Source organism: Aptenodytes forsteri, unplaced genomic scaffold, assembly GCF_000699145.1.
Source record: "Aptenodytes forsteri isolate BGI_AS27 unplaced genomic scaffold, ASM69914v1 Scaffold159, whole genome shotgun sequence".
Lineage (NCBI taxonomy): Eukaryota > Metazoa > Chordata > Aves > Sphenisciformes > Spheniscidae > Aptenodytes > Aptenodytes forsteri.
Window position 1 is genome coordinate 2612763 of NW_008794747.1, and position 24896 is coordinate 2637658.

Here is a 24896-nt window from a genome sequence, read left to right on the forward strand (position 1 = left end):
CCCCGGTCTGAGTGCCCGCCCGGGACCGGGCGATGGACGCCGAGCGGTGTGCTGCTTGACGGGCTGTGCTCAGGGCTGGGCTTTTCGGGTTTTGCGGTGCTGCTTTAGCCAGCAGGTGCTTGCGAGCGGTCACCGTCACTGGCGGCAGGTGGCATGGTCCCCATCTGGTGATGGAGCATCTGAAAGCGGCCGTGGGACCTTCCTATTATTTACAGAGTTGTGTACATGGGTATCAGAGCACAGCTGTGAAAGACGAAGCAGAAGAGCTCAGCTCGGTTGGTGTCCTTGAGACCATCATCATCATGGTAGAGGGTGTTCTGGAAACAAAAAGGCAGCTTGAGCGCTGGGGTCTAGGAGCCCCAAGGAGTTAGTTACCTGCGATGAGTCTGACCATCCTGCTTGGATGGCAAGGAGCTGGGGAGATCTAGTTTCCAGTTTGGGTCCAAACACCAGAAGCGTAAGTTAAAATTAAAAAAAAAAAAGAAAGATTTGCAGACTGTTCTCCTACTTTTCTGAGTTTATGCAAGTCTGTGATACTAAAACCACTGTGCAAAGTATTCCCTGACTTTCTAAATGATAACTCTATCTGTTGATGATACTAAAAAGCGATACTTCCTATCCCATAAAATACAGATTTGTGTAAACCAGACAAAGCCAAAAGAGATAGGACCCAGAGTAAAGAATTGCTGGGATATTGTTTCCAAGATACATTCATTTTGATTCTGCACAGCTGAGAGGCGGCATTTCTCTAGGGCATTTGAAGAAAGAGATGTGTGCCTAGGGGACAGTGCAGGAGGAGACCTATTAGGCCTGAATCGTGGTATCATTAGCAAAATGGAGAGTTGCTACTGAGTTTTATTCTTTGTATACTTGTTTAAATATACAGATGTGCACCAGCATCAAAGCTGAGTGAGGATGGTTAATGTCATCAAATGTACAAAGCTGAATTTTCTTTCAAGGTTTAATGTAGTTCAAACCATGCTAAAATAAATCCGCGATGGGGAGAAGTCAGTGATTTTAATGAAAATACATTAAATCTCAGTGAAAGCTTCAGATGCTGGTTTTTTTTCACGTCTTTATAGTAGAGAGTACTGCTGTGAAGCCTTGAGTGGGAAGTTCCACAGAATATAATAGTACGTAGGTGGGGGGTAGAAAGTTTAATCTTCAGACCACATAAATGCAGAGCAGTGTATCCTTGTAGTAGAAGTAACTTCCTTCTTGAGCCTGCTTTCTCCACATTTTGAATGACTGGAAACCATAATTAGTAGTAATTTTGTTTGTTCCAAAGATGGAAATCATTAGCATAAAAAAAAATCACAACCATATATACTAGCATTGTAATCTGGAGAACATTCTCCCTCACTTTGAAAAGGCACCAGCTAGAGTCTGTAAGCAATCCAGTATACATCCGTGACCTTTAATGTACAAAAGATTAAAGCATGTTTACACGAGAACAGAAAATGTTCAAATTTTGAGAAAGGGCTTTATCCACATGCCGGTGGTAAATGATGCTCGTTGTTCATGTGCGATTCTGGCCTCGTCTGAACTGCAGTTGGGAAAACAAGTCCTTTTCAGTGGAGGATTCAAAATGGAACCAAAACCATAGGAGTGTCTGTGGATCCCAGCACTTCAGTCTGGTTCCTATGTTCAAAGCCCGTTTGAAAGAGGCTCTGGTTTCCTCAGTCTGGCCTGCTCCACCCACCGCTCACGACAAGTCCTATAATAACAAATCTCTGTAAACATGCTAAAAGTGATTTTTAATTTTTTTTTTTTTGGGGGGGGGGATGTAAATTTGGGGCTCTAGGAATGGATTGGGATGAAAGCTTATTTCTGATAAACAATTTTTTAAAAGGTTGGGATTTGACAGTATCCACCTAAGCTTGTGTTTTAAAAGTAGGATCTATATCACAACTTGTTGCCATGGAAATGCCAGAAATATCCTTACTGAAAGCGGCTGGCATTCAGTAGTGCTTATGTGTGCCTGAGACAACAGGAACATGGACTGCTATAAAAGCAACAGGGGAAAAAAGGGTAAATAAAAATCCTATGGTCAATATTATTAATATTAGATATTCCGCTCTAAGCCAGCCATTTCCAAAAGCAGGAGCGCTGTACAAAGTGCCATTTTCCATATGCCTTTTATTTTTACCCTTACTTGCCAGACTTTAATTAGCTATCTTCTTCTCAGCATTTGCAAACCAGAAACATCTGCCTTCAGCAGACTGAACTCAGAGATGTGCCCAGGTGAACAGGCTTTGGGAAGTTTGGGTAAAGCGGGTATCCTGTGCTGTTAGGCTGAAATTGTGATTTCACTTGGGCATTGAAGATGTTTTCTATCTCCTTTTAAAAAAATGTGTTAGAATCATTCCCTTGAGAGATACACGTGGAGGTATTGCTAGTGGTATCCTAAGTTTTAGCTTATTTCAAACTTGAAAGGTGCTGAATATCCTTGTTTCTCAGTGGAGAAGATTGACAGAAAGTCAACGAGCATTTGAACTATCTCCTGCAAATAGGAGTCCCAGACGAGTAAGTTCTCCGAACTGCATTGTGTATTATTCCATAATACCTGCTGTTGGCCTCTATGAGAGACAAAATACTGAAAAGCCAGACAAGTGCTCTGCTTCAGCAGCTCACTTCATGTGTTTCTGTTCTGTGTTCACTGTGTGATGATCCACTGATAGGTAAAGCTGCCACATAATTTTTAATATTTGAGGTTAACCCTTCTGAGAACTGATCCTCTGAGGTGTGTTTTGAAACTTAAAATCCAAACAAAACTCATCTTTAAATAAGTTTCCAGACAAAATCTTGCCCTAAGACAGCAGGTGAGAATGCAAACGGGAAAGAGTATTTTCTTGTAGGCTCAAGCCTTTGCTGTAGCTCAGCAGACTCTTACATTGCATCTGGTGATATGAATCTACAAGGTCTATGTATGTATAATATAGAGAGGGGAAGCAGGGACCATCTATAAATATTAATATTCCTCTGAATGCTTGTTTGTATGTAGACAGGCTCCCAGGGACATTGCCACGTTTTGTAGGTGTCAAGCCCTGTATAATTTGCCTCGTTTCTTCTTTTTCTCCCCAATACAAAGCTATTAAAAGGAAAAAAAAAAAGTGCTCGCAGCTCCGTCCTGGTGACTGGCTCAGTAACACAGGAGGCAGTGTTCAGCGGCAGCCCTGCAGTAAAGAAACAAATATGCACATGTAACAGAGAATACCAGATTTCACTCAGGAAACCAACTTTCACTTTGAGTTTCCAAGCAGCTAGTGCAAATAACAGACAACTCGGCTTTTGAAAAATGCAAAAAAGCTCTGGGCTGGCCCCTTCAAATGACAGTAAGCAAATTAATTAAAAAAAAATTGGACTCTTACTTATGCAAATAAGGAACTCCATTTAAATTCCAGGAGCTGCACTGCAGCAAACAGACGTGAGGTCAAAACCGAACTTCTCCCCCTGCCCTCCCGTGACTCCCTTGCCCTGCACACAGCTATCTTTAGCTTTTCCTAGATGATGATTTGTATAAACCCATCATGGAATGCAGTTGCTTGGGTGATCTGTTATTCCCTAATTTCATGCTAATTGGCAGGGTCACGTTTGGCTGACTGAATGGCTTTGGTGTTACTGCCTTGTTTAAAAAACAGCAGAGGGTGGGCCCTTGCAAAGCCATGTGCGCACACGCTGGTGTGCGTCCCGTCCGGCTTGGGAAATCTCTGGAGCCCAGCAGGACCCGGTGTGGGTTTTCCTTTCTGCCTTTCAGAGGTGTGTGAAAAGGAGTTTTTCAAATCAAGGGTTAAGGCCTTGAAACTTAAATCCCTTGATCTTTTTCACCTGTGTTTTAACTCTTCTAGCTAATCAGCACTAAGGGCAGTCCTGAAGGTACCCCCCTGGGGAGGGTGGTTGGTGGAGCTGCCTGCACGCTGCAGGCAATGCTTCATGAGTCTGTCTATAGGAGCTGGTTTGCTGTTTGTTTACCATACGGTAGGACGCAGAGCCCTGCTTCCATTCCCTGTTGTGGGAAGAGGAGAGATGGTCTTGTGAACTAGTAACTGGGTAAAGGCTATGGAAAAAAGGGGGGAGTAAGAGCTGGCAGCTTGGAGGCAGTTTGGGTGGGGTCCTGGGGGGGGTGGAGGTAGGACTTCCCTAGTCGTGAGGCTTGGGTGACCCAGGGGAGTAGGCTGTTTGCTGGCAGTAAAGCTGACTGAGAATGTGAGGAGGTGCCAGTGTTGTCTGGGTGTGAAGCTTGCTTTCTTTTAACCCCCTTTCAAACAAGAAGGATCTTTTGGTACTGAGTCAGAGGATGATTCAGCAGTGAAACCTCAGGCTGGGAAATGCCCAAGTGAAGGGAGGTGGGGAAGCACTGTAACTGCACATGCAGAGGGGTGTCAGAGGAGCTGTGCTGAAGCTGCTGAGCTGCTCGCTGAGCTGTCCATCAGAAAAGCAGTGGAAAGGACAGTTCTTTGCAGGAGTATTTCAGTCTGTGTTCTGGGATGCAATATGCAGGGACAGATGAACCCTTGAAGGTGGCACAGCCTTGGGTGCAAAGCTGTACCTCTGGGGCATCTGCATAAAGGTTTCAAAGCTGCTTCAGTTCTTGAAAAACACCTTTGCTAGGCTGATCTGTCACATAATTATTCTCTTGTGAGGGGGTGCAATGGCCTTTCACCTCCTTGGGGAGCCCAGCTGGTGGGTGGCAGGGCTGCCTCCTGCCATCTCCAGTGTGGCAGAGGGCCAGCAGTGTAAGGTTTGCTGTCCTCAGCTCCTGCCACCCTAACCAAGCTCACGTTGGCAGCCCAGGCAGAAGCATGGGTATTGCTGGGGCCATCCGCCTGGAGACATTCCCGTGCCCCGGGCTGTTCCATGTTCCTGCTGGTCTCTGTAAATGCAGAGAGAAAGCAGCTGGGCTGCCAGGGAGCAACCTGTCCCTGTCCCCTGCAGCCCCTCTCAAAGGCAGGAGCTTGACATTGTTTACAAAACCGAACTCCCGTGGTGCTCGCCTGGGGAAGCTGGGCTGTTGGCTCGGGTCTGTCCCTTCCTCAAGCGGATTCCAAACCTCAGCCTGCCTTAGCCAAGTTGGCCGGGAGGCGGGGTAGCCAGTCCCCTCCTGCTGAAGCAAAAAGCACAATTTCTCCCAATTTTGATGGAAGAGCCGTTTACTTCCGGAGAGCAGCACGTGCTGCTTCACCCAACCACCCCTTTTCCCTCCCCTGGTGAGGTCAGAGCCTTGCGTTGTAGCATCACCAGTGTTTCCGTGGCAACAGACCGTGACATCACAGGCGTGGGCAATAGCACCCGGGACAGTGATTTCATTGTACCTCTGAAGTTATGCAGGGCTGGGACTCGGTCAGGAGATCTCCCCAAACCCCCCAAGCCCTGGGTCCTGACGAAGCCGTGCCGATGAGTCAGGGCCGGCAGCCTCTCCCCTGCCCGAGACGCAGCCTCAGCCTCTGGGCATCTCTACCTGGCGCGGTTCCCCAGGCACTCTTCAAACGAGCCGAGGTTTTCTTGTCTGCAGTCTTGCCCACATTCCTGTGCAGCTGCCTGCTTTATTGATAATTTGCCATGTGGGGGGAAACTAAATATTTTTGCTCTACAGAAGGCTGTGGGTGTTGTCTGCTTGGCAAAGGGTGCCTGCCTCGCTCGCTGCCTGTGAGCGCTGAGTGAGCAATCCCGGTTTGCACGGCCTGTAAAGCACTGCAGAGGAGGGCTCTGCGAGAGTGCTATATGAAGGCGAGGGCATGTTGTAGCTTGTTGTTGTGCGTAAGCATTGTTATTAATATCTGGAACATGGATCTTCTTGGAGGGTGAATGCCAAGGATGAAAGTGCTCATTTAAACACAATATTCCAGAGAAAAGCAAAGAAAACTTGGGTTGTCTAAAGCCCAATTTTTAATAGGCAGAAAGCGTGGGTGGTGGTGTGTGGTTGTTATTCAGAAGACTTTAAAAATTACAGGTTCACATAAAAATATATGTTTGCTTTCTCCATACCCCTCAAGACATATCTATACGTGCCAGCTTTGCTGCTCAACATGTGTTGTGAGGAGTTGTAATTTTTTATCTGTTGTCTGTGTATCTGGCACAGACAAGGTGGTTTAATGTGTACGGTGGGGGCAGCTCTCACTGTAGCTGTGTTGAATGGGGAACTGAAACGGTCGCCTGTTCCTTGATGTGAAGCTGTTCAGCCTGGAGAACTTTTCTGCGATTGCTGATCACTGTACGAGTCCTGCCTCAAGTCCTGGCGTCAAGCCTCGCTCTGCTTGGTGCTGATTTTGCTCTCTTGCGTCAATTTAAATGGGAGTGATTCTTCTGAAAGCAGTGGGAGTGATGTTTTGTGTGACTGCGGAGGGGTGTGTTGCTCTATTGAGTCTGAAGGAGTGATGAATTTTATTCAAAGTGAATTGTAGCATCAATGTCTAGGCTTGATGCATCAGAGTTTGAGTGATGTGAATGCCCTGGTAATCCTGTGAGTGACAAAGCTCTGATATCCAAGATCAACGATGCTAAAAATATGTTCGGCTCAAAATTCAGTTGCTCGTTGCTGTTTTCCCATCCCCAAAACAGCTGTGTGCTGAGATTAAAAGCCAGAGGGAACCTTAAGAAATTTGCAAGCTGGACTCTCCCAGTCGTCTCCCATCCCGTCACATAGACTTTCTGTGTGCTGGTTTGTTTGGTCGGCTGGTTGGGGTTTCCCGCTAAACACGAAGGCTCAGCAGTTCCTGCTACATTTTTATTTTTCGTGGAGTTTTCTCCAGGTTGTGCAAAACATTGAGCACAAAAAGTAGCAGTCAAAAATCAGTGGAGGATTTTGCTTTCACACTAAGAAGCGTTTAAAACTGAAAACGAACAGAAACCCCTGAAATTAAATCACAGTCTCTCTGTGTGCAAAAGTTTCACTACGATCTTTTGGTACTTTTGCAGAAAGCACAGTCAGCTCCTGCCTGGCTTGATGTACAATATTATTTGCTCATGGGAAATGCTGCCTCATGTAGTGTAGGAGTGGGAGAAAATGCTGGAACAGTTATTTAAATATTTAAATGAAACCCTCTTTGCCTATGACACATACTGACACAAGGGTGAGCAGATAGTGTGAATTAATCTCAAACTGTGGAGCTGTTTCAGATATTTCCTGCTGGATACATTGAAATCTTTAAAAACATACAAAAATCCTGAGAACATTTTGCATGCTTTTGTGTAATGACAAATATTATTCCGCTCTCAGGCTGGGGAAGCTGCAGGAGCTGATGTACGTCGAGGGGTCTGTCCCAGGGATACTTGGCATGACTCTGCCCTCTCGGATGCCGCTGGCATTGAGCACCAGATGGGGTGCTGGGACGAGACCAGAACTGGGCTCAGCAATGCCGGTGGGAATTCTGTATTGCCTAGAAGCATCCCTGTACTCTGCAAACTGGGGACAGTTTGCAAGACTGAGAATCTCTGAAAATTGAGGATTTTTTGCACCAGGAGAGAGGGTTGCACTGAACACTTACCTGTTACTGTGTATTTTATAATCCCTCTCTGGCCAAGACTTTCCTTGAGCTGAAATTGGAAAGTGATTGCCTGTAAACATGGGACTGGATCTTTTCTCTCTCTCTCTCTTTTCTAACTAATATCTGTGAATGTGTTTTCTGATCATCTGGTGCTTTCTCATGTGAAACCTGTCACCAAAACTTGTTGATATGATATGGAGCCAAACAAATCATCACACAGAACTGACTTTTTCATTTAAGAGCTTGAGCTCAGCTTTGGTTTCATGAAGCCTTTTCTGGCTGGACTTTGCTGTGTGAGAAGGGTTTTTCTCCCTTCACCAAAAGCTGTTCCTCAACCTTTTGGTTTTACGTAGACCTATTTGGAAGTGGTTTTGTGACGTGATGGTCTCAGTTCAGCTCCTGGTTGACAAAAGCTGACCAAAGTCACAACACCCCAGTTGGTGCTAAGGGGTGTATTTGGCAGAAAGAACAGGAAGGCCAGCATTGGAATGGGCCGAGAGGCTGACGTGTTGCTGACCCTTCCAGGTGATCCCTCTAGCTCAGGGCTCAGGTAGAGGGAGCCCGGCCAGGCGGTGTGGAGGTGTTTGCAGTGCTTCTGTCCATGCTGCATCTGCTCTGAGCACTTGAGCTTCCCTGGCTGTTAATCCAGTACTTTTCACAAGCATTAATTGCAGTTAAAAATAATTAAACAAATATTTACCTAATATCAGATCACAACCAGTTTATAAATATGCATTTTTTTAAATCCATGATTGCTCAGCTTCTGTAATAGTATTTATAGTCTTAAAGAGACCCTTCTTTTTCCAGAAGAACCGACTCCACATAAAACCAACAGCCCACCCTCTGGAGTTACATACGCTCATGATGTCTTGGACTGTGGCCTCAAGCCATGCCCCCTGCCTTTTTCTAGCCTTTCTGCAGATCCCATGGGCAGATATGGACAGCCAGATAGCATAGGGACAATACCTACACACCCTGCCAACGCTGCAGGGGCCTCTGCTCCGAGCCCTAGGATTGAAATTACTCCATATCATGAACTGATTCATTCAGGGGGTCCCTTCCGCAGCAGAGACACAGATGTTCTTTTGGTAGAACATCAGTCAAACTCAGCTACCACTAGCCCAAGGGTTACCCTGCCTGTCCCTGGCTTTGAGGGCTACAGAGAACCACTGTGTTTGAGCCCAGCTAGTAGCGGCTCCTCTGCAAGTTTCATTTCAGAGACAAATGTATCTCCTTGCACATCACCATGTGTTTCACCAAATAATGGTCCTAGTGATGACCTTTGTCCACAGTTTCAAAACATCCATACTCATTATTCTCCTAGAACCTCTCCAATAATGTCACCACGAACAAGCATCACGGAGGAAACCTGCTTGGGACGACATTCACCATCACCCTGTCCCAACTCAAGGTCTTCATCACCAGGTGCAAAACGGAGGTACTCTTGCACTGAGCTCTACAGTACTCAGCTGCCTTCCACTTCTCCACGACAGTCAAGGACCCCCTCTCCACAATCCTCTCCTCGCATCCCCTTGAGAGAAGACAACTCTTCAGTTACTTACACACAGTTGCCCAGCGCTTCTCTTTCCATGGATGCTATGAACAGCCTTCCTACGGATCCTGCCTGTGGTGTTCCCACGAAAATTTGGAAAACCAGCCCTGATCCTTCATCAATGCCTTCCCACAAAAACAGCATTCCATGTCACGTCTTTCAGACTGTTGACTTCCACGGGCCTTGTGAGCAGGAGGACAGGAGAAACTCAGCCCCAGAATCAATTTTGTTGGTACCTCCATCCTGGACAAAGCAACTGGTGCCTGCAATACCTATCTGCAGGTATGTAATACTTCTCGTGGTTGTGTGTTTTCTCATGGCGTGATGTCCTCTGTCATGCATAGTGATCCCTAGGGAGTGTTTCCTTGGGCAGATCCTGTTGCACACCAGAGCGAAGTGCTCAGGGACAGCATTGGTTAATGGGAGCCCAATCCATTAGGATTCCGAGAGATGAAAAAATCTGGGTTTGGAAGAAACATCATCAAAGTGGTTCATTGATAGCGTAGCATACGACAAAGGCTTAACACTCTCGTTCCATCCTGCTGCTTTTGAAGAAAATGGTTTGATCACTTTTCTAAATTCAGAGAATGTCTCGCTTACAAATTTCCTTCAGGGATGAAAATACTTTAAATATTTCCTGATTCAAAATAGAGCACGCTGCTCCAAGTCAGACTGAGCATTCGGTCAACCCCAAGTGACTTATTGTTGGTTGTTAATTTGTTAATTGTTGTTTAACGCAAATCTCAGTCGTTGGCACTCCCCTCATCAACTCCCTCCATTGTCTGGCACTGGCGGCATGCAGGTCTGGGCCCTGAGTGGTGCGTGTCTGCCAGGACGGAGGTTGCCAAATGTGTGCAGTCACCACTGGCACCCTGTCAGCCCTGCCATCCCACTCGGCAGCAAGGTTGTCCCCACGCTGACGTTATCCCGTGCTGCTAAACACAAATTGCGAGCGAAAGAACATGGGCTGTGACTTTCCTTGGCTTGTTAGATCGGTCCTGGCAGCAGTTTGTACTAACAAAATAAGAGTTGTTTAAAATCCAGTGCAAGCTCTAGTTGTACATTACAATGTATTAATTTCATGTTATAAACCCTTGTGTATTTTGATAACAGGAAAACTAGTATCAGGTAAGAATATTTAGCATTTCATTTGTATGCATTTTAATATTTATGGAAATCATAAATAATATTAATTTACGCAACTGGTAAGTAATGGTAAATGGAGTTAATATTTCACAATATATGTTCTATGATCAAAGTTTAAGATGCACAGCAAAAGCTAGATAAAAGAGGGGGGGTCTTTGAAAAAATATAACTGCTACAGATATTTCTGTTTCTTAAACAGAAATATTCTATTCTCTTCTGCAAGGAGATGGGCCCACAGAAATTATTATGTTCGTCCTGAAGTTCAGCAGAGTTTGTAATCAAACGTGAGCAGGACAGCATATTCTCGTTGAAATTAATAGCAGACTCCGTTTCAGCAAGAGCAGCCCCGGTGGGGTACTTGGAGGAAGAAGGGATCAGGGCTTTGAGAAATAAAGTGCTAAAGAGATTCAGCTGGTGTGGTCTCTCTCTGCCCAGTTTGCCTGTCCAGTCGCTCCCGCCCCTCGAGTGGCCGCTCTCCAGCCAGTCTGGCTCCTACGAGCTGCGGATCGAGGTACAGCCGAAGCCCCACCACCGGGCGCACTACGAAACGGAGGGAAGCCGAGGGGCCGTCAAGGCACCGACCGGAGGCCACCCCGTCGTCCAGGTAAGGGACTGGAGAACAACTCTGTAGAGGAAACGTGGAGGGTGAGTTCATTTTCGAAAGCCTTGCTGGGGGCTGACCCTGAAAGAGCAGGACCATGTGAACCTGGGTGTGCTTGTAGATGTGCATAAAGTGCCTGAAGCTGAACTGTGGTGAAGTCCTAGATGTTTGTAAAGTTGGTTTGGGTTAGCTTGTGAAAGCTCAGAAACTTAGGCAAAATATTTGCCACCTTTTCTGGGCTATGTGTTAAACCTCCTGTGACCCAACTCTGTCGTAAGATGGATGTCCAGCTGTCCTGAATTCCAGCTGAGCCGCTTTTATATTGAGAACAGACTCGTCTGTGTCAGCTAGGGCTTTTTGTAACGTTGAAAATGTACAAACATCAAGCCTGGCTTTCAAAGTCAGTGTAGCCCAGTGACCTGCCAAACTCAGATTTAAAATAACTAGCAGATCACGTTAGATCTGCAGTACCACGTCCTCCTGCCAGCGGTGAGTGAGGGTTTTGGGGCCGTGCTCCCCCAGGTTCTGCAGAGCAAGTCCATGCGGCAGAGTTGCTACCTGTGTTTCTGGCTGTATCTAACCTCAGCTCCTCTCCGGTCCATACAGCCAAACTGTACATGACTCCTACACATTCACTTGAGGTTTAAGGAAAGGCAAAGCAACCTTCATTAACCTCGATGGCAGTTGGATTAGGAAGGTATGGATGTTGAACTGGAGTTTCCCCAGAGTTGACAGCTGCCTTTTGCTAGAAATGTCTTTCATGCATTTGCTTTTTCCTTAGCAATTTTACTCTTTTTTTTTTTTCTGTCCTCTGATTACGTGGTAGAACTTCTAATTTTAAGCCCATTTAAATTTAGGTCAGAGAATTTCACCCGTGTGTAATTCAAGCACTCAGTACATCCATTTCAATGTAGTGCCTGGTTTATATGTAACTTGCTGATGCCGTGTCCCACCTTGCATGCAGCTCTGCTTGTCGTCTGTGGTAACACTGCCTTCTTTTTGTCCTGGATGTACACCACCACAGGGAAACCTGTACTGGCTGTAGTAGCCGTGTGATAAGGAGACAGCAGGGCAAGATAATTACGTAGCAGTGGGGATGATTTAAAGAAAAAGTTTGGCCTCTATAAAGCTGTAGATACAGAGAGGGCATGTTTGTCGGCTTTGTAATTTTATAGAGAAAGGGTGAATGAGTTCAGGCAGGAGCTCCCTCGTGATTTGGGCTGATGTCACTACAGAAAAATAATTTTATATCTTGAGGTATCATTTCTGTTGCTCTAAAGAGGCCAGTTCTGGTCCTAGCTATGCTTGTGAGACGGGAAGTCACCCTGCTGAAATCAGGAAACGAAATCCAAGCTGACAGTGATGGAGGTAACAAAATTTGGCCCTTTGCTGACCTGGAAGGTGGTTTCGCTGAACCCTTATTCTGTTGTGGAGGGTGAAGGGCTTTTCCTTCACTTTTCAAAGGGTAATGTAAAATAATGGCTGAGTAGCTGCACTGAAGCCACTCGGGGCCACATCAGTCTTCTCACTCACTTCCTCCCAATTTCAGCCAGTGCCATTCAGGAAGGAAAGCCAGGCTTTTGGTCGGGGTTGCAAGGTGTCAGGGCCATGTTGCTGGTAATGAGGTATGGCAACTGCACAGATCAGCCACAGCTACAGCTTTCACTAGGCAAAGCTGGGGTGCGTCCTGCAGGTGTTCCTGTCACACTCAGGACTTGCTATGGCAAGCATGGACCAGGAAAATGTTGAAGTTTATGCTTAATTTTAAGCATGTGATCAATATCACTAATTTCACTGGGTTGGCTTGTGCTTAACTTCAAACATATGTTAGATATTCCCCTGCAGGCTCAGCCCCTTTTAAAATCAAGCCACAAATTGTTAAATCAATGAATTTGTTTACTTTGGTTGAGCTGGACTTACATGTATGGACTGGATATTTGAGTAAAGGGTGCAGGATAATAATAAATAGCAATCACATTTGACATACCTTAATGTATGCAATCTTTGTAGTTTATGACTCTGACAAACTCATAGCCCGCTGTGGTGTGTTTGGAGCTACATGGATGTATGAACTATATGGCCAATCAGCACTTGTTCTTTTCTCAGTTTGCTTACAAATACAGTATCGTTTACCTTCCCAAGATATTCCTATCAACCGGATGTTTATTGCAATGAAGGAGTTTCTCGTGACATGGGGAAATATAAGTGCTTTGTTTCCTTCCTGTAATCAATATCAATCAATGAGGGATTTATATTTTCTGTTGGAGACAGGAACTGATATTCCTAGTTTTATCATAATTCGCCATCAAGCTTAAGGATCTTAAAATATAAATTCAAAGATCCATGTTAGTTTCCCGAGCAGATGTGCCTTTGCACAGCTGTGCCTGCATATGGGGAAAATATGGACAGTTTCTTTGTGAAGGTTTATTATAAACCTGGAAGTATTCGTTGGATTTGTGTTCACTTTAACATAACAAGGTTCATATGGGTGCAGAGCAATGAGATAGTTGTACCTGTATGGTTTATGACATCTGAAACTCAGCAAGGCTAGTAAAATCCAAAGCTTTCATGTCATAAGTTATTTGGCTTCGAGGTGTTGGGTGTTTTTTTTCTCTTTTTTCCCCTCAGTGAATTTTAACTTTTGTGTTCTTGTCAGATGCAAACAGTACAGAAACAGAGAAAATGAAACAGGAGAGATTTTTAAAAGGTAGATGCTGTTGAGGAAAGTTTGCATGAGTTAAAGGCAACTGGTTGTAAGAAATTAAATTAAATTAGTTTTCAACAAGTGCTATCTGTGTTAGGCCCCAGAGCAGGAATGGCAGTGTTGACGCAGGGGTGACAGGGCTGGGGTTCTCCTGCCGGCTGCAGACCTGGCGCTGGGGACCCACAGCACTTTTCAAATGACAGGCTGGAACACACCGTCCTTGGGATTTTCTGGAGCACTAGGACCTCTCCGTAGCAACTTCTTTGAATCCAGTGCTGTCTCTCAAACGCTTGGACTTAAATACTGAGAAGCCAAGCTTGCCCTGAGTGGGAGCGGCCCACCAAAGCGGTGGGATTTATACTGAGGCTGAACGTCTCATTCATGTCCCATACATTTTACAACCACTTTCAATAGACTGCTATTCCACTATTTTTATTACCTTTTCTAAAATATAATGTGGTTTTAAACTTTTTTCTGAATTTTCTAATTCTAAATTGTGACTAAATTATCCAGCTGAACCTTCTGGGGGAAGAGATGTTGGCTAGTTTTTGCAGCAAGGTGTTGGCCTGCAATTTTTTTTTTTTTTTTTTTTTTGAAAACTGAGTTTTGCATGCAAGTTTCTTCTTTTGGGTGCTCTGAAGCTACAGGCCAGCAGATCTCATATCCTCCAGACCTTATCTTGTGGTTTATCTTTCTGATGCTGCTTCCTCTTCTTCACGTGTCTAGCCCCGAGAGTCTGTGCACGAGACTCTGCACCGGTTGTGCACTCCAAGCATGGCAGGAGAAGAGTCTGGCTAATCAAAACTTCTGGCTAGATGGGTCACACAGAAGAGGGCATTTACTTTGCCTGGGGGAGGAAGAGAGAAGCCATGCATCTCATATAATGTTCACACCATCTAACTTCAGAGGCCATCTAGAGTCACATGGAGAAGTGTAGGCTCCCAGTTTAGGTGTTGTGAGTCACTCTTGGGAGGAAACTACAGCTTGCTATTAACTGTAGAGAAACTCACACTTCTATTTTAGGGTTGTAAGTTGAATGCCAGTGTGAGTATCCCCTAGATGTTAAGTCACGGAGAACAGCGAGGAAATCCTGCGTGGCAAGGACAAAGCTGAAGTTTGCATGCACCTAGCATCTTGCAGGTCCATCTGGTCACTGAGACTGCAGAGGAGGGGTAGGCATGATTGTTTTCCTCCTTTCCAACTCTTTTTCACTGATGTTGAGGGACAGCTGCTTATTTGTACCCAACTGCTCCAGTCAAGGCTTTGGAAGAGACTGTCCATTAGGAAAGGCAGTTACTGCTCCCGTGCAAAGAGCTTATGGGTGTGATTGGGATAGAGGTGACAATCCAAACACAAACCTAGATCTGTCCAAGTTCACCCCGCGGCAGCACGCCCTGCCCAGAGAGGTAAAAATCTCCATCTTTGCATGCTTTTAGGCAAACATCTGCTAGGAAGGAGATGGATATATTTGAATTCTGCTTGGGACAGGAGAGATGAACTAGGTGATTCCTTGAGATCTCTCACAGTATTGTTTTCAATAATCCTTCTAGGAACTCTCACCTCTTAGGGGAAACTAAATTTTTTGGGTTGTTGGCATTGCTTGCTATCCTGTTGTCAAGGGGAAACAGGGCATGTGGTACTGCTTGAGTAGCACTGGATGCTGGCATAGGTGTCTTTCACCTACTGTCCACAGTGGCAATAAGAACCTCTCTGCTTCAGGAAGAGACAGATTTCCTGTTCTTCAGCAAAGGTTGTCCTGTCTTTGAACTGTTTAAGGCAGTGATGAGAAGGAAAGGCCTTTTCAGTACCAAAGGTTGGGTTTGGATGAGCTTCACCCCATGTTCAAGCAGAAACTATGATCTCTTAAAAGCCATAAAAATATTATTTGGAAGATGTTCATTAAACTTAGTGGTTCTGTTTTTTTCCTACTGCTTTGCATGAAGCCAGATTTTTTTTTCAAGATGGAAATGATATTTCGCACGATTGTGAGATATTTCAGGGACTTCTAAGCAGAACCCTTGTCCTTCCTTCAAGGGAAGTAGAAGGGAAAGGAAAAGCTTTTAGGGAAGATGAGCAGTTGATTTATGTAAATGATTGTCCACATACTGTGGATGGCTGATCCGTACTCGTTTCATTAGAAGTGGTTGCATTTACATGTGTTGCAGCCCATGGGTACAAATGAGACAAATCCATTTCACATCATAATCTTCCCACATTCTGAAGTCCTCTGGGGTCCTTGGAGATAATTGATGCTAGATAAATGGGTGATTTACTGCTGCATTCACCTCATAGAATTGAGAGCAGTGACACAGGGCATCAATCTCAGATGTGCATCTGCCATGGACTGTAGAGAGGCTGAGGTATATCATTTTGTTAAAAATCTGTTTATGAGAACTCAGCTAAGACTTGGGGTCAAAGAGTAAATATAAACCTTTTTCCTTTTTTTTTTTCTTTTAATTTCTATTTTTTTCCCCAAGCACCTGTGTGTTTTGGACTTAGCGTGCTGTAAACAATCCTTGGGGAGCCTGGTTTTTTACATTGCTCTTCAGCACAGTAATTTGTAGCCATTTTCTCAAAGGAGTGTGCCTAACTGGCATTTTGTGTTTTTTAATTGCCATCTTAGCAAATCCTTTCCCTGATATATTGCTTCTCTAATTTATCTTTACAAAAGGCTCAAATACTTCTGAATGAAAACCAGCCTATAAGTAATCAGTAACTCATTTGCTTGTCTCACTTTGTTTCTCTCACTTCCACCACATTATTAACTCAGTTCTTCATCAACAAACCTGCTTTTTTCCACTGCTTGTGTCAGATAATCGAATCCATTCAGCACAACCTGAGGCTGCAGTGTTCAAAAGCAGCTGAGGATGTTGCCCCAGTTTTCCAAGGCAGGACCTTGCCCAGAGCACACCCTGCATCAGTGGTCCCCGACTCGGGGCGGTTAAAACTCACTCTTCAGCCAGAAAGTTTGCACCTTCCTGCAGACGGAGGTTTCGGATGCTCGGGCAGACGGGCACTGAGCCGGCTGAGCCTGCGTCTGGGGCGAGCATGGTCCGGACCTTTGCAGAGAGCAGTCTCGGTGGCTGGAGTGGCTGGCGGGGCCGCTGCCTCCTGCCCTTAGGTAACAGCTCAGTGGTTTGGGCGCTTCCCCAGGAAGCGGGAGCCCGGCACTCGGGCCCTCCTCCACCAGCGAGGCTCAGCCCGCGGCTCCGCACAGGCTCCCCAGCCACCGTGCGCTGACGGGCGGCAGCTTTCTCTGCCCCTGCCAGAGCTGTGGTCCCCTGCAGACAGGAAGGCAACATCCCCGCGACATGCCTCGGCTGCTGCTGAATTGTGGGGTCTTTGTTTAGTCAAACACGGTGGGTTAAAATGAGTAACAGGGCTGGGAGAGAGGGAATATTTCCTTTAAGTCAGAGCATCACGGACTCCTCCTTCCCCATCTCCTCCCACAGCAGGAGGGGGAGATATCTTAAGCGGACTGAGCCTTCAGTCCCTGCCTACTGCCGCTATCCTAAAATCACCAGGGAGGTCCACAGGGTACCCCTGACCCAGCACAGGTTGCGCTGCACGCCTGCGTGTGCTGGTCTCCTCCTCGCTTCTCCTCTTTAACGCAGGAAAGCTGTACAGAGAGGGGCTCCTGTTCAGCACTGCTGACCCAACTTTCCCCTGGATTTTAACTTTTAAAATTTGGGTGACTTTCACTGCCTTTTTTTTTTTTTTTTTTATAAAAAGAGGCTGGAACGGTAGAGTTGTTAATGGAGCACACAGGAGCTGCTTTACGATAACAAACGTATGTTCCACTTTCCTTTTATATTTGAATTTTGCCGTATGTGTTCTCTTGTGGTTTCTAAGTCAAAAGAGACATTATTTTCTAGCCTAGGCTTCCCATGGGGCCCTGACTTTTAACTGTATGTGACTTCCAACATTCAACTAATTCCTTTGCGTGTTAGTGAAACCAGAACCTTTGATGGAAACTCAAAACCAAATCACAGCTTGATACCGTGATTCACACTCTCACAAGTGGGGCTAGGTTGGAGATGTGCTCCTGCTGAAACCCAAACCAGTCTGTCCACCAGGAAGATTTACTGTTGAGGGCACTTCGGAGGAGTTGAGTTTGTCCTTTTCTGCCCACCTTCCCAACTCCCCCTGTTCAGCGAAGGGGAAGTCTGAGATCCGGGATGAAGCCCTGCGTGTTTGCACTTCTGCGGGCAGGCTGTGCTGGACTCGTGCTGTGCAACATCTTTGTACCATTCTTGTGGCCCTCACTTCCCTTTTCTAGCGAGCGGGAGCCTCGCGCAGGCTCTCGGCGGCTTTTGGCTCTTGCAGGGATTTCTGCCCCCAACTCGAGAACAGCGTATGACAGATTGACTGCACGTTTCACGCCTCATTTACCTGCAGGACTACAGGGCTTGTTTGCACAACTGTGATGATTGTAGGTGCCTCTTGAGCTTTGAGCTGTTGGGTCGCAGATATATTTACTGTGGTTACATGTGCTGTTGCAGGGATAGATGTGCAATTCTGAAAACGCAGATTTTAGGTACATCTGGGAAATTCTCTTCAAAACTAATATCCCATCAAATGTAAGGGTAGGTCAGTCAGTATCCCTCACACTGCACTGCTAGCGTACTGGTAGTGTGGCTGTGCCTTGAGATCTATCTATCTGAAAGCTCAGTGGAGCCACTGAGGAAATGAAATTGCTAGATAAATTAAAAGTAGTGTAGGAAAACATGGATGAGCCCGAAATTTACTTTTGTTTAGATGCGAGACTGGACTGAAAAATGGAATATCAAATATGATATCTAATAAACCAAGATTAGAGGAAGAGCTGACCTGTATGCTTTCTCTAACTAACGCAAGAAGAGAACCGCTGGATAACAGTGAGGATAATTAGCTACTGGGAGAATTTAACCAGAGATAAGTTGCATCCTCTGTTGCTTAAAGTCTTTAAACTGGGTCTGCATCCCCCTGTGTGAAAGGGACTCTGTCACCCAGATGTTACGGCTGAGCGAGTGCAGCTCGCCCCTAAGAGAAGGACAGGCAGGATCGCTCCATGGTACAGTTGGGATGCAGCTGGGGTGCAGAGGTGCAGGGCAGATGATCAGTGAACAATGTACCTCGAGGGAGCTGGGGGCTTTTCCCATGGGCCAGCCTGCTTTGAGTTAGAGATGAATGAAAAGTTCTCATTGAAACTTTTGAGCCTAATTCAAAATACATTGCTTTGGATGGAAAGTAATTTTGGCAGAGGTAAGGGGAAGGAGAGTATACCAACTGGTTTGAGTGTGATACCTGTGAGATGCAGGCAGCCTGGGTTATGCCTTGGATTAGGAATATGCCTGGATTAGGCAGATGCAAGATTTAGGCTACTCTTTCGTGTGTGATCTCCCTGCAGGACTGTACGTGGGGGAGTTAGCGCGCAGTTAACCAGAGTTCAAGTTTATGGCTGTTCGCCATGAATGTGGACACTTCCGGTGCAGCAGTAACGCCTACATAACTCATCCTGTTCGGGGCGCGCTCAAGTGTCCGCGGGAGAAGTTCATGCAGGGTGGATAGTGTCCCGTAAACTCACATCTGAGCTCTCTGTTCACGGGCTTCACCATCCAGCTAAGCCTCTAGTTCCTCCCTTCCTCTCTTAAGACCAATGTCTATTTAATTGGAAGAGCCTCGCGCCAAGCGAGGACTCGCACCTGGGTCTCCCGTGTCCGGGGGGAGCATCATGCTCGCCGGGCTAATGGCTGTTCAGGGGGAAAGGGACTGTACTCCTTCTGCCTGCTGCTGCTCGGTAAAAATTTTCTAGGGTCTCTATTTCATTCTGAAATAACTGTTGAAACCCCGATGCTTCCAGCAGACCTGACTTATTCTCTCTCTGAGCATGCCTCGTGTTGTGGGTTTCAGCATGAGAAAGAAATGGGGGAGGAGAGAGGCTCCTGGGGCTTGCTTTTATTTCTTCCTTTTTTTTTTTTTCCTCCTTTCTTTTTTTTCTTTTTCCCAAAAATGCTTTTTGGCCAAGATCCTTTCCAAAGTCTGGCTGACATTCAGTCAAATAGCTAGTGCCTGAGCAAAGGCCATGGTATGGTTCCTGGACCCCAAACCCACCTCGCAGGAGGCCCGGCACTAAGCCCTGGCAGAGGGCTCAGCTATGGGGATTTGGTTCAATGCATCAAATCAATCGTCTCGGGCTGAACTGAGTAACTCCAGGATGCTCTTGCTGCTACCGCTGTCCCATCTTCCCCCTTCTCAGCACAGTTGCTTTCAAGCTTTGTGCCACATCTCGGTTGCACAGCGTGATGCTCCCGGGGCTGCACCTGAAGCATCGCTGCCTCGCCTGTCTGCTGGGAAGGATGAACTGGCTGCGGCAGAGGAAGCTGCAGGGTTAGGTGATAAGCAAGTAGCTCTGCTTGCCACCCTCCATTCTGCTCCAGCTGGGCTGAGGCCCCTTCCCACAGTGCCTCTGACAGCTGGCAAGGGAACGACTTTGCTAACTGGTGCCAGAGCCCTGTGCCGAGAAACTCCCCCAGTGCGATTCTGTCAAAATCAGCAAATTTGCACCCTCTGATGTACTTGTGTCAGAGAGAGTTTTGTCGAGCTAGGGGAAGTTTGAATCTTTTGTCATGAATGTGCATGGAAACTTTTTAATTACACAGCTGGTTTTCTTAGTAGGAGAAAATTCTTATTTTCACCCAGCTATGAAAATCTGATCTCCAAATCCCCATATCTGTACATGTGCAGCAGTCAGATGCATAGTGCCTCTTCTTTTAAACTTTCATCCGAGATAGTCAAAGCATCTTGAAAACAGGATCAGCTTTTCATAAGGGTAGGGAAACTGAGGCACAGAGAGGAAACAACTTGCTTACATTGCAATGTAAGGTCAGTGTCAGGACAGTCAGGAACAAACCCTCCCAACTGCTTTCTCCCAAGAGCTGCCGTCTCTGTCCCGGACCTGTATTTTAACCCCATCTGAAAGCAGAAATCCCAGTTAGACACTGGGAGTCTGGTTGTCATTTACTGTAAGGAGCAGCAGAGCAAATGAGATTCAGTCCTTGGAATTTTGACAAAATTATCACCAAAATAAGAAACACTAAAATTGAGTGTAATAAAAACTCATCATTTAGCAGAATCAGATGTTCAAAGGATTATCTTTGGAGGCCTTTTTAGACTGCTTTGGTAAGGAGCAAAAAGAATCAAGGCAGAGATTTCCTTCTGGTTTGCGTTCTTTTGCTATGTCCCAAGTACATTAAATTGAACAAAAACATGTGACAAGATTCAACTTTGTTGCTCAATGTCAGCTCTAACTGAAGCAGGCAGGCAAGCCGCTACATGATACGGTGTCTGGATGAGGTCTTTGTCTTAATTACTGACAGCTATTGATATGCCACTCTCCCCGAGACAATACAGTGAAATTTTCCATCTTGGTAGGAGTATTGTTGAGTAAAGACCCCCCAAAATATCCTTGAAATTGTTGCAGTCAGAGGGTATTAATGATGAGAATTAATGATCACATCCAAGATGCAAAGTTGCTTCCACCAGGAAGGGAGCTGAATAGGCATGACAGAAGTGCTGTGCCAAGCAGGGGCTATTCTGACAAGGACATCTTCCTCTGGTCCGCTGTGGAGTGTCTGAAAACGCTTGCTGGCACAGAAAACAGCCTCGGGGCTGATGAAGAGTTTGAGCAGGGGAATAGTTTGTGGTGTCAAAAGCTTTGAGAGACAGCTTTAACTCTGCAGCCTCTTGCTGTTTCTAGAGGAAGGTGGGCGTTGGGCAAGCTGGGGCTCCATCCTAGGGCAGCTGGTGCTGCAACCGTGTGCCGCTCCTGGCGAGCACTGAAGTGCTTTCTTATCTTCTTGTGTACAGCAGGAAAAGGGAAGCAGTAGGAGGAAGCGATTTCTCACGCGGCTTTGTATTTGCTTCTAATTAAATGTTGCCAGTCGAGCTCTGTTTTCCCGCTTTTCACTACCGGCCGGGGATGGTCTATCTGAATCACCCTGGTACTGTTCTCAAAGCTGACCACACACATGCACACCCCGTTCGGGGGGAAGCTGGAGTGACTTCCACGGGTAGATAGCAAGTAATATGCAGCGGTTAATGGACTAAGCCTCGTGTTACAGTGAGCTAAAACAAGCAAGAGAGCTGATTACTTTCAAGCAAATAAAATCACCAAGACTAGTGAATTCATTCCCCAATTTTATACTTTCTTTCTGGCAGTAGCTTGCATTGTCTAGACAAGAAGATGTGTGCAATCAGCTTTAAAGATGCAGCTTTATACCTCCCAGGGGAGAAAGACCTAAATTCCTGACAAGCAAAGCTCTGTTGGGATGAATGGAAAACAAATTATTCGCTTCTACTCTCTAAGGCAATCAGCATCTGTATCACACAGGGCAATGTTCTCGCTGGAGCTCTTCAAAGGTGCCCGTAAGATTTGCAGATGCTCCTGCTTTTGTCCCGCAAAGCCCATCACTGTTTGCATGCAGACGCTCAGATGTGCAACACACGAACTAGAAATCCCCAAGAAAATTTGGCCTTAAAACCCGTCAATTAAAAAGACAAAGGCAGAAGCTTGCAATACTAGTAGAAACCGAGGTGCTGCGGCTGGTGAGCGGTCTTACTGCACGTTTGTGCCATTTGCAGAACGAGGTCAGCAACGCCTGCAGCAAGGCAGAGTGCAGGGGGACAGGGACTTCGGGTTTCTCACTGCGCTTTGGCTGCTCGTCCCCTGCGGGACCCGGCAAATCACTGCACCTCTCTGCCCCGGCTTCCCCATTTAAGAATAAAAAAGTTATCTTACTTATCTCCTGTGAATCCTCCTTCCTCTTGCTAATTATGTAATTCTATATAAAATATAATAAAATTTAAACTCAAGTAAATGTGTCCAAGATTCAAGGATCTAAATTCCAAAGGTTTCACTAAATTCCCTCTGTGTATGCATATGTTGTATCTATCCTTTCTTTCCAACTCTGCTGTCAATTTATCACTCGGTTACCAGACAGCATAACTAAGCAGTGTTGCATGCTTCACTTGTGCAAAGAGGTTTGCTATTCATGCAGCACAGCAAAGGTGAACCTGTGTTTTTAAATCCCCACAGCCAGAGGCGATGTCAACTGCGCAGATGCAGGGTTTGGTTCATCTGAACACTGGGGTAGGGACTGATTTAGATTTGAATTTCAAACTCCCGCTTTAAGTGCTTGTATATTTGGAGCTGGGGGCTCAGTTTGTAAGAAGACTTGAGTTTTGAAATAGCGCAGGGAAAAAAAATGTGTTGTTTCATATGCCTAATGTGTGGTCTCGATGGCTGCGGTTGATGGTATCGTCACAGGCATTGTGTTTAGGCGGGTAGCTGGGCTGCCGATACACAGCAGCTAAAGGCACATCTGCTCATGTTTTGCATGCAGAATTACACACGTGCCTTCCTGAAAATGGCACTTAAATACCCCCCTCTCCCAAATTTGACTGGTATTGATCCACGGATGGAGTGCAGAATGAATGAATTTTATTTACACAGAGGTGAGCTGATGATTTTAATCATGCCACACATTTCCATTTTGTTTAGAAACCCAATCATAGCAGCAAACCAAACAAGAAAAGTCTCCTTGTTTTCTGAATGATGTTATTTGTTTATCTGCCAAAGTGCTTTGCATTTCCTCAGGTCACAGACCAGCCCACGTCTGGCTATGTTAATATTATAAGAGTTATGCAAAAGCAAAGTTTAAGAAAAATCTTTCAACTGAAAGAAATAGGATCTTAAAATCCCAAAATAGAGTATGGAAAGGTACACATCATGTCTGGCTTCTCTTTCCCCTTGTGGCAAATGTGACTCAAAGGAGTTGGGTTTTTTCCAGCTCGATCTGTATACAGTTTGGGGGAGTTTTATTGTGAATAGGTCACCTTATAATACACAAAAATATTTCCTTCCAGAGTTCTGTATTCATAAATCTTTCTTGATTCTCACTCTCTTGAAACTGAAATCCATATGATTTTGTTTTCTTCACGGAAAGGAGAGTAAGGGAACACCTTGGCGCGGGACTGGTCCTCTCTTCTCGTCTCTGCTGAAGCTCCCGTTGCAGGGCATTGCGCCCTCCCCTCGGGCAGCTGCAGCACGAGTGGCCGTCTCCCTTCCCGTGTGATGAGCAGAAGAGTAGGACTGAAAAACGGAGGCTTTCGAGCGGCTTGGTTGTTGCTAAGAGAGGAAAAAATGAATTTCAAAGTTATTATTTAAAAAAATGTTTTAAGTCTTCACTTCTCTGTAGGGTTCTTTAAGGCTCACTTTTACTCCTCCTTTGCTCCGCCAAAGATAGATCAGCGTTATGGTTAAATACTAAAGCAGCTGCCTAGCATAGTGGAGGTGAGTGTTTGTTGAGAGTAACAGTCTCTTGTAGTTCAATTTTGAGGAGAGACATATATCTGAAACATAGCTTTAATGTGTTCTTTCTTTCTAGCTCACAATGCCTTTTTCGATATAAAAATGCAGCACAAAATATTAACTAATTTCTGTCCCTGCAAAGTAGCGTTAGCATCACTGTTCCCCTGTTACAGATAAACAGAGAGGTTCTATGACATGGCCGAAGCTATGTAGTAGATCGGTGGCAGAGCTGGGTGTAAAACTCTGATTTTAAAGTTCCTGTTTAAGTTGGAGCATTTCTGTGGGCTGTCCATCTTCATTTTTTGTTCCTAAGTCAGCCTGATGTGTTCTTAGCAAGTGAAAGGTAGATGGAAATGCTTATGGTAAATGTTCACCTGTATTATCCTTTAAAACGTAATCAATTAACTCAAGATAAAGACACACCCTTTTAAACAGGGATACTTGACTCTTTTACATATATTTTTCTCTTTGTATTTGCATTTTATAATGCTATTTTGATTTTACAGTGATGTCATTCCAAAGCATTGCCATAATGCCATAAATTACCAAATAATTATGTTACTTTCTTCCACTGATCAAACAATTGATTTAAAATCTGGTCCTGTGGAGGGCCAGAAGGCCTTTTACTACGTGTTTTGTACCCCCTCATCCAGCAGATGATGCAAACATTGCCATATGAACAGGCAATCAATTCCTCTCTTCTTTAAGTATGTATACATTTATACAGACACACACTCACAGACATACCTATTATTAGAAGACTGTGAACAGTTTTGCCTTGGGAACTCATTCTACACATAAGCATACGCCACTTAAAATTACTTTTAAAGGTGGCCAGTATTAAAAACTGTGTACGAGGCCAGTTCTGTTACAGCTGCTACTGACTGTGCTCCCTGGGGGCAAGTTTTCTTTTGTAATTTATTATCTGTTTTCCTCCGTTCCAGTCTCCCACCTATAACTCTGGGATTTTGTTCTGCCAGGACAGAGGGTAGAGCGAAAGCTGCTTTGCTGTCACTGTAATAACTGTTCCAGTCCAAAGGATCCTCCCGTCATCTTAG

General features: G+C 45.4%; 1 protein-coding gene across 1 annotated transcript in view; it reads left to right on the forward strand.

The window, feature by feature from the left end:
- The window catches only part of NFATC2 (nuclear factor of activated T-cells 2), a 98478-nt gene that overhangs the window by 8555 nt on the left and 65027 nt on the right, over positions 1 to 24896 (forward strand). The window contains exons 2-3 of the mRNA XM_009274061.2: positions 8292 to 9318; positions 10618 to 10786. Coding sequence (XP_009272336.1) covers positions 8292 to 9318; positions 10618 to 10786 — 1196 coding nt within the window. The remainder of the gene's footprint in view (positions 1 to 8291; positions 9319 to 10617; positions 10787 to 24896) is intronic.